General features: G+C 43.4%; 1 protein-coding gene across 1 annotated transcript; it reads right to left on the bottom strand.

Annotated features, from left to right (window-relative positions):
• Positions 1–3,918: 3,918 nt before the first annotated feature.
• Positions 3,919–8,586, bottom strand: LOC103908171 (protein NDNF). Its single transcript, XM_009290497.1, has 3 exons — positions 8,399–8,586; positions 6,277–6,410; positions 3,919–5,270 (listed from the first exon to the last, which is right to left on the bottom strand). Exons 1-3 carry the CDS (start codon positions 8,584–8,586, stop codon positions 3,919–3,921), a joined length of 1,674 nt encoding a protein of 557 aa, XP_009288772.1.
• Between the last annotated feature and the right edge of the window lie 537 nt (positions 8,587–9,123).

The raw sequence follows: 9,123 nt of genomic DNA, 5'->3' as shown, positions 1-9,123 counted from the left end.
ACCAGATCCACTTTGAAGGGTATTTATATTTGCCAGGAAACTCAAACTAACAGGGAATGAATAAATGGGCTGTTCAATACAGGAGGAAAAAGGAATGACAAAATAGATGATTCTCAATGTCAGTTAAATATTAACTCATAAATGTCATCAGTCCTTGAACCCAGTGTCAGAAACCTCTACACTGGTTTTAGGTAGCAGTATCTTTCAAAGTGTATAATTAAATGAACAATTATTACTGTCTTAAGTTATGTTTCAAAGTTTCCAGCAATAGCAGTTGTATGAAATACTGGAAAGTGGTGCTGAAGAGCCCCTTGCTGTACTGTTTTGCTGCTTACGGGCATATACAATAGCAACGTTGGAAGCCCGTGCTTTATTACTTCACTGTTTCAGTTACCTGCACCTCGTTTCCAGAATGCAGGTGGTGATTTGTGAGGCTGAGCCCACAGGGGAAGGGGATGTGGATATGAAAGCTTTTTTTCTCTTATTACTTGCCCTCTCTGTTTTTGGTACCCCTGGCCCCCACTTCCCATGCAGAGGGGTGGCTTAGCAATGGGAGCAATTCTGTAAAAATGCTGGGAAGAGATGTATGGCCTCAGGCTTTGATCTCAGCTGTGACAGGACTTGAGATACGATAGCTGGAAGCACACAAAAGCTGGCACCCACCACTGAACACTAGGAAAAATACTTTGGCCTTATAATGATGTTGAGGACTTACTTTAAATGATCCACAAAAGCAAAACATTACTCTTGAAATGTTCTCCATGAAGATATCTGTCTGCACTTCCTATGTGACTCAGATTCAGCAGGGATGGGGAGCAGATGCGAAGAGCTGATGACAGCTTAGGACAGGCTGGACTGAAGGAACTGATTCCCTAGAAATTCAGGAAGAAAGACTGCAGAAAGCATAAAGAAAAGAAAGGAGGTAAATGTGGCTTGGGAAATGTTTATGGTCAGACTGCAGTAGGCAAGCACTAGTCAAATGGGAGGGAGAGAAGATTGAAAGATGCCAAACAGCTTTGAAAGAGAAGGGCTTCTGAGACAGGGAGCTGCGCACATGAGCAGTTGGTAGGGGTAGGAAGAGCACCAATGGTGTAACGCAGCATCTTTGGTTTTGTTGTGGATAAACCTCTGAAACTTCACTCCCAGGACAGCAGTCAGCAAAGTGACACCCAACTTAACCAGTGTACCCAAAGGCTACCTCATAAGCAGAGTATGGGCATGAGTAAACTGAAAACAGGTTTGCAGTCTGGTGCACACAGACAGAATCACAGTGGAAAGATCAACGGAGAGGAATATTCTCTGCTGCTCCTGGGGTCTGTATGACAGACTATGGCTGGCTGCACGCATGAGTAAAGCGGGCTGCTACCTGGAGGGTAGGTTGCCTGCTCTGCTTATATTAGAGGCAACGGGTTTTGACAGAACAGCGTGTTCCTCTCTATAGCCAAGCTCTCCCTCCTGTGTGCAGGGGCCTTTGCTGATGGAGGGACTAGTATGTGTGGGTGGCAGCTCCTCCTGTGAGCGAGGGACTAGCATCAGCCCTCCCAGCAGCAGCAGTAGTCACTGCTCTGCTTGTGTCACAGCCTGGGCTGCAGGAGCAGCAAGTTGTGGTCTTCAGAGCTCCCCACTGGTCTCTGCCTCAGCCAGTCCTCTGCATGTGGCAATGGCCAGGGAGAGGTAAAGAGGAGCTGGTGAAGCTGGGAGGAGGAGAATCTCTTGGCTCTTCTCAAAGTCCCTCTAAAATATCTGCTGACCTCCACACCGGCACTTCCTTCCCTCCAGGTTCTGATTAACTGTCAGTCAACTTAGTGCTACACCAAGCTTTTGCTTATGTACCACCTCTGTCTGCTCAGCTCTGCCCTCTCCCAGACTGTCCTCAGACCTCTTGGCTACAGCCCTAAACCAAGGTTTTGCTGAGAAGTCTAAAGCCAGTTCTGTTGTGAAAGGTATTCTTCAGTAGAGGCACCAGTATCAGGCAAGGTGCCAATATGTCTTCCTCTTCCAAGTGAACATTTTTGTGGCATTTGTGTACAGAGGGCAAAAGCAAGGGTTAATGCTCTGACAGGCTGAGGGCAGTGGATTAAGAATATATTGTATCTGCAATTAAACAGATCTTCCTGTTTCTCCTCTATTACTATTATGGTTGTTATTACAAACATTTGTAGGGCATATAAGTGAAGTTCATCCAGAATATAAATGCCTGAAATTGAGGAGGAAGGCAGAAGAAAACATTAAGATTTCCAAGTGGAGATGACCTCTGTTGCTCTTTGAGCTCAGACTATTTTTGGCAGGAGCAAAATGAAGAGAAGGCTTGCCTTGGAAAGAAGGTACTGCAGCTGCCAGCCCCTGTAATTAGCCAAATGGCCCGCAGAGTGTGGGGAGGAGGTCACAGAGCACGCTGCTCCTGCCGTGGCACTGCTCAATCCAGAATAACGCCTGCAGGAATGTAAAGGCTAGCCAAAGCCCAGTTATTGCAGCTGATCCCATGCAAAGGCCAGAACCCTTCTTCTGGGACTGAGTCTGCTAATGTATAGTGTGCACCGTACAGGGTGCACAACGCTAAAAGTCTTTGGAGCAGGAAACACATAGTCCTCTGTGTATGCACAGAGGACTGATTCAGTCCTTACCAAGTGCCTCCAAGCATGCTTGGAGGTAATAATTATTCAGAGTAAACTAGAACCTTGATGACCCTGAACTGCAAACAAACTTCTGAAATATACAATAATGGAATTAATCATTTATATCTTTGCTTAGTGTAATTGTAGAGGAAAAAGAATTACAGCAGGCAAGATTTCTCTGGCAACCTCTGGGTCAGTGAATCCATCTTTATATGTAAATTCCAGACCTGCCAAATGCCTATGTGCAAAATATTTTCTGCTGACAATTGAAATTGAGTGTAACGAGGGGAGTTATGAAGACTTTTAATTTTTTCAAGGAAGGTAATCGAGGAAACAAGACAACAAAAAAGTGTTTGTCAGGATTTTTACTACAAATAGTTTCCATCCATAATATTTAATAGGAAAACCACATTTATTTTTTCCTAAAGCAATGCATTCATTGATATAGGCTGGGTTAAGGGTGTAAAGAGTGAATATATTACACTCAGAGTCACACAGTGATAGACATGGGCTTGATATCAGAGACTATAGATGAAAACCTCTTTTCCATGGCAAAATTCCTTACTTGCTGCTTTCCTCAATGGGCAGCAGCACAGCAGTATATTTGTATACTCCCCAGAAAAGCTAGATCCAGAGCCAGTTCTTGGCCTGAATTTTGTCTGTTTCTAACCAAGCACAGTTTCTCTATAGAAATGAAAGCCAAGCAAACATGCAGGTAATAGGGGAAGACGTATTTCAGCCTGCTTTACTCGAGGTGTGGAGCTTTACACCAGTTTCACTGCTTTTTTTCATTTCTTTTTGTCTCCATCCCTGTTCAAGCAGCAGGGAAGTTCAGTTGCTCAAGAGCAGCTTGACTTGTGGGGTCTTTCAGTTCCTTGTTAGCTGATGGAGTTACACAAAGTAGAAAACTCTCTGGGACTTTAAAATAATGGTGTGTGCTTCTTGAGAGGCATTTCCTATCACTTCTGTATTGGATTTCAGAAGCATTTTAGGTAACCAATCTATTTCTCATGGGTGCCATTGTGGGTATTTTTTTTCCATGTGCATGGATTTGTTTCACAGGTCTGTTTTTGATGTCTGAATGAGGCAGCTGAGGGGAAAAAAAAAACCACCTTATACAGAGAGAAGATGCAAAAGTAAGCGTAATGATCTAGACAACTAAGATGTTTCCTCCGTAGAATCTCACGGCTTTAATTTTTTTGTGAGTCAGCATATTTTAAACTGCACAGGCTATAGCATGGATTGGCATAGACTTTGATAATAATCTTCATTCACTCATTTCAAAACATTTCTTTAAAAACCTTCAACATTTTTTTCTGGTCTTCACAACTTTGCTGTGATACCTGACGGGGATGCCAGATGGCCCAAAGAGATAAACATCAAACAAGTAAAGTGTCCCCGCATCCAGCCCTTTGATGGTCTCCGTGGTGACGGCTCGCTGGAGATTTATATCATAGAAATACTTGCACAGCACTTTCTCGGACTTGTGCCGAGATTCAGGTCCGGAACACCTGTCTGCACTCCGCAGTTCCATCCAGACCCGATCTTCTTCAATCCTTTTCTTGTACACACAGTACTTGCTCTCCTCTTGTGTTCCTAGCCAGGCAATGGTAACAGAGTTGCAGGTCCTCAGTTTACTGAAGGACTTGATTTTTAAGCTCTCTGGAAGAAGTGGGAATAAGGGCTTGTGGAAATGGGGGGACACCTGTACTTTCACAGAAGAGTTAGACTCCTCTGTGGACCTCAGCTGCACCAAATATGTGTCCAGCAGCTTTCCCTTCAGTAAGAAATACCTCAGCCCTGAGATGTTCTCCAATGCCACTGTTTTACCATTCTTCATTATGTGAACTCGTACCTGGCCACGACACAACTGAAAGGTGAATTGTATTTTCTTGTGCCTCGCCTGGTACTGCAGACTGTAGAATTTCTGCTTTTTCCCATCCAGGACAACCTGAATCACTTTCCCATCTTTCAGCTCCATCACCTTAGGTTCAGGTTCTTCCAGGGTTCTTGCAAACGTCCCGGTGTAAGCAGCGCTGGCATTTGTGAGGAGATTGACAATAAAAACGTCAAAGTAATACTGAGTGCTGGGACTGAGATTGAGCACTGTGTAAGTGTTCTTGGTACCCATGCATATCTGCCTGACTTCCCCACTACTTGCTTTGTTGATGATGCTCAATTCACTGTTGGACAATATCATCACCTGCTGCGGTTCAAGAAGGTACGGAGAGAGAGACAAAGCTAATGTAGGTGGCAGTTTCATTCCAGAGGATCTGATTGCTGTCTCAGCAGCACATAAGCTCTTATAGTTGTGCTTTTCATTAACCAGAAGGCAGTACTGGATGTTTTCTCTATGTTGCAAGACAGAGGGACTGTGTTTCCAGGTCAGAGTCACTGTTGTATGCCCAATGCCAATAACATCTATGCGTGGATCCACTGGAAGTTCTGGATAGAGCTGCCCAGATGTTGTGTCAGTTGTTAAGTACACAGTAATGTGTGTGTCTCGCTCAGTGGATAAGAACTCTAGCATATAAAGGGCAGAATGAGAAGACATACCCATGTAAGTCTCTACAGAATTTCCCTTATAGTTAAAAATGGTGGACACCATGCTTGGAGCCTTCTGAGATTTTGAGACCTCTTGTGTATCATGATCACCTGCAGGCAAAAAGCAGACTTGTAACTTTTGTTTTAACAGACATGAAATAAAGCACATTGCATAGGTTTTATTGTTGATATGTCAGGGAACATCCTATTTTCTTCCTGAAAACAGTGATTATAACTAAAAATACTTTTTGCTTCTGGCAATTTATTAAAATAAAATTTGAGTAGCTTTTATTTTAGCAGTGCAGTTGTAGAATTATGTTTTCAAAAAGAATATAATTATAAAACCACAACTTGCAAAAGCCTGACTTGTATCGTGCCTGATGTCCCTACAATTTTCTTCTTCCAAAGGCTGTCTCTTTGGGTACTTTTCTTCAAGGAGACTCATACTTTCTATGAAAGGCATTTTCTTTGGTTTAGTTTTGTGCCACTGACTGTCTCCTATGAAGAGGGAAAATTTGTTACTTCAAAGGAATGTTATTTGAACTCCTCAGTCAGGTGTACCTGCCTGACAGGTAAGAACTTGTTAACGGCAGCTTTCAGATTTTAGTGTGAAAAATTAATTCAAAAAATCATGAAAGAGAATGGAATTTCCTCTTGAGCTAAAGGCAGCATAATGCCCACTGCCATGGTAGATGGTATTCCTAGAAAAATAAACGGCTAAATCTTCTGCACATCACTGTGGGGAGCAAAATGACGAGTTCAAGTGGCTTGAGCCACAGAAAAAGAGCTGAAACAGCAGAGGGAAGTTTGGGCCAGTACAAACGGCTTATGAAGCTGATCCATGCTTGTGGAGCCCCGAACACCCAGTGTTGTTCCCAAATATTATCCTGTGATTTTGACTTTTTCACATGTAATCCTTGATTTACTTGAGTTGATTGCAAAATCCCATGGGTTCCCACGTTTCACCCATGGAGAGGGATGTCCTTTTCAGCCCATGGCAGTTTACAGGAGAGGGAAGCATGAGATGTTTAAGCTTGTGGGGAATTTCCTGTAACACAACTCCTTATGAATAACTTGGGCTTTCCCTGTCTCTGCTCAGGCAGGCTGAGGGTCTTACCTTGTGCTGCTTTTCCAAGGAAACTTGCTGAAGCCTTGTGCACAAGTATGCTCCATTCAATGGGAACATCACAGGGTGTCACTGTTATTGTGAAAGGTGCAAGGGCTCTGCCTTCCTCCAAAACAAAGTAGTACCTGTAAATGTGGATTAAAAACAGAGGGAAAGTGTCAGGAAATTCAAGTCTGCCTGAGACTCCTTGTAATCAGCCATTCTGATGTGGGTCACTCCACTGTGGGTAGAAATGACTGTTCCCCTTTGAGGTGCATCAACACAAGGGGATGGTGAATGTCTGAAATCTTCAGCTGTGGGAAGAATACATGCTCTGGTTTTTTTTTTTCTAATACACAAATATTCGCTGGAAGTTTTAGCGACTTAACATAGGCAATATTTTTCCCACTAAATTTTAACATACTTCAGGTGAATATCATATCTCAGTACTTACCTGGTTCTTTTGGATGATGGATGTGATAAACTGACTGCCTTCCAGATAACCACCCATTGGCTAACTCTGAGGAATTGGTATGCTTTTTCACAGGATTTCCTGACTGGAGTTCAGTGAAAGCCCTTAGAGCCTATACTCTCTCATATGTGCTTGCATATCTAGGTCTTCCTGGGTGTCAGATGAAGTGGATATAACAGAATAGTTTTAGCCAATCCTGAAGACTATCAGATGTCAATGGCAGTTTCATCCAGGACAGTTCTAACTTACTTGCCTTCATGACAGAGGCTGCTGTGTGTGAGCAGTACAAAGCAACATTAGTCTACTCGGTCGGGTTTTGATTCCTGCTTATTTACAGTAAAGCCCAGCCTCCTGTCTCACTCCTTTGGTCTTCTGTTTATTTCTGTTGTTTTGGTATATAGGGACTGTAGACAGCCACAGAAATGTTTGGACTGGGGTCAGTCACTCTGCAGTTAAATGAAGGCAATTTGAGGGTTTTTTTGTTCACTGGTGAGACAAGCCTAGTCAATATGGATAGATCATGTCAGCCTAGAGGTCTGGCTTACTTTCAGGATATGGCTACTGGGCCAGAGTCAAGCTTCACTGGAAACAACTCCACATTCTTGAGTCTTTTACTTTAAGCCAAAATTGTCATCTCTTGGTTTCCTGTTTGGACGACTCTGGGGTTCATAAGGTCCTTACCTGATCATCTAAACTGAAGGGGGTTTTGCTTCCTAATTGCAATCTTAATGTTATGCCACAAAAGCATAGCAAAATTCACTTTTCTCTGAGATTTCAATACCCATTTGCCTTTAACAAGGAGAGCTCCTAGTTTTGCTCTTGTGAGCATCATCACATTATGTAACATGTGCCATGTTCCCGTTTCTTTCTGTGCAATGCATATCGAGACTGAACCATCTGGCTCATTCTCTGCTCCATGACCACTCTGCTCAGGCGTATGTCAAAATCTGTATGTGTTGGTCACTGTCCAAAGTGGACTCTGATTAAACCACTTGAAGTGTGTCTCTTCCCAAACAAGCAGATCAGTCTTTGCTACCCAAGATGCAGTGCCAGTTGTAATATCTAGATTACCTACATATCTAGATATGTCAGAAAACTTTACAGATATTTTGGGGAAGTGAAGAATCTGTGGAATTTCCACATGCAAAGCACTTTTGATTTTAACAAGCTTTAGTGCCATTCAACAAAAACACTTCCAGCATGCAGGACACTGGCAGAAGTTTTTCTGATGAGATAAGAAGTCTGTGCAGTTATTCTATTGATTTTTGGGATAGTTAATTTGTTAGGTAAAATTCTTGTATTTTACAGTGAATGTAGGATGGCCGATGTGTCTCTGCAGTTCTGAAGCCAGGCTGTTTATGTGACACAACTGCTGTTGGAGCCCACCTGTTCTGTATCAGCTTTGCTGGTGCTCTGACAAACATCACAGAAAGCTTCCTGAAACGCGTACGTGAATCTAAACTTCATCTCAGAGGGTCCTTCCAGATTCTGGGCAATGTAATGACACTTAGGCGTGACAGAAATGGGGCATTTCTCTGGAAATTCAGTGGGTACTGATAGAGCTCTGCAGATGCATAGCAATTCTTGGCTTGTACTGGTAGTGTGCAGCTACCAGTGTCATAGGGAAGTATCTGAGAATAGGAGGGACTGATTTGCTCTTACCTTTTAGGTATATCCTTCAGCAGGTGAATTGTAGTTTCCTTACCATCAGCAAGCATCAGGGAGTGGTAGAAATTGAAGAGATCGGTCTTGAAGCTCTGTTGGGAACTGGTGGTGGGTGCTTTTATGGAATAACACAAGCAAGCCGCCATGAGAAGATGGAGGGGCAGATAAAACCAAAACCAGGACATCTTCAGTACTGCAAAGTGAGATGACAAAAGTGAATGGAAACTGCTGTGTTGGGGGAGAAAATAATCAGTGACCCTCTCTTTCTGTGCCTTTCCTGGTATTTATCATAATCACAGCAAGCCAAGCATTCAAACAGTGCCAGTCTCTATTTTGCTAAATTGCTTAAAGTTCACAGGCCAGTTAGTCTCACCTCTGTGCCTGGGAAGATCATGGAACAGATCCTCCTGGAAGCTATGCTAAGGCACATGGAGGACAGGGAGGTGATTCGAGACAGCCAGCACGGCTTCACCAAGGGCAAGTCCTGCCTGACCAACCTAGTGGCCTTCTATGATGGAGTGACTGCATGAGTGGACACGGGAAGGGCTACAGATGTCATCTGTCTGGACCTCTGTAAGGCCTTTGACACGGTTCCCCATAACATCCTTCTCTCTAAACTGGAGAGGTATGGATTTGATGGGTGGACTGTCCGGTGGGTGAGGAATTGGTTAGATGGTTGCATCCAGAGGGTAGTGGTCAATGGCTCAATGTCCAGATGGAGA

This window comes from Aptenodytes forsteri, unplaced genomic scaffold (genome assembly GCF_000699145.1).
Source record: "Aptenodytes forsteri isolate BGI_AS27 unplaced genomic scaffold, ASM69914v1 Scaffold349, whole genome shotgun sequence".
Taxonomy (NCBI): Eukaryota; Metazoa; Chordata; class Aves; order Sphenisciformes; family Spheniscidae; genus Aptenodytes; species Aptenodytes forsteri.
This window is presented reverse-complemented; position numbering and strand designations above follow the sequence as displayed.

Coding starts and splice junctions, on each gene's coding strand:
- LOC103908171 (XM_009290497.1), bottom strand. CDS start 8,586: ATGTCCTGGTTTTGGTTTTATCTGCCCCTCCATCTTCTCATGGCGGCT. Junction 6,411..8,398: donor CTGAAGGATATACCTAAAAG/GTAAGAGCAAAT, acceptor CCACATTTACAG/GTACTACTTTGTTTTGGAGG. Junction 5,271..6,276: donor CCTTGGAAAAGCAGCACAAG/GTAAGACCCTCA, acceptor TTTTGCCTGCAG/GTGATCATGATACACAAGAG.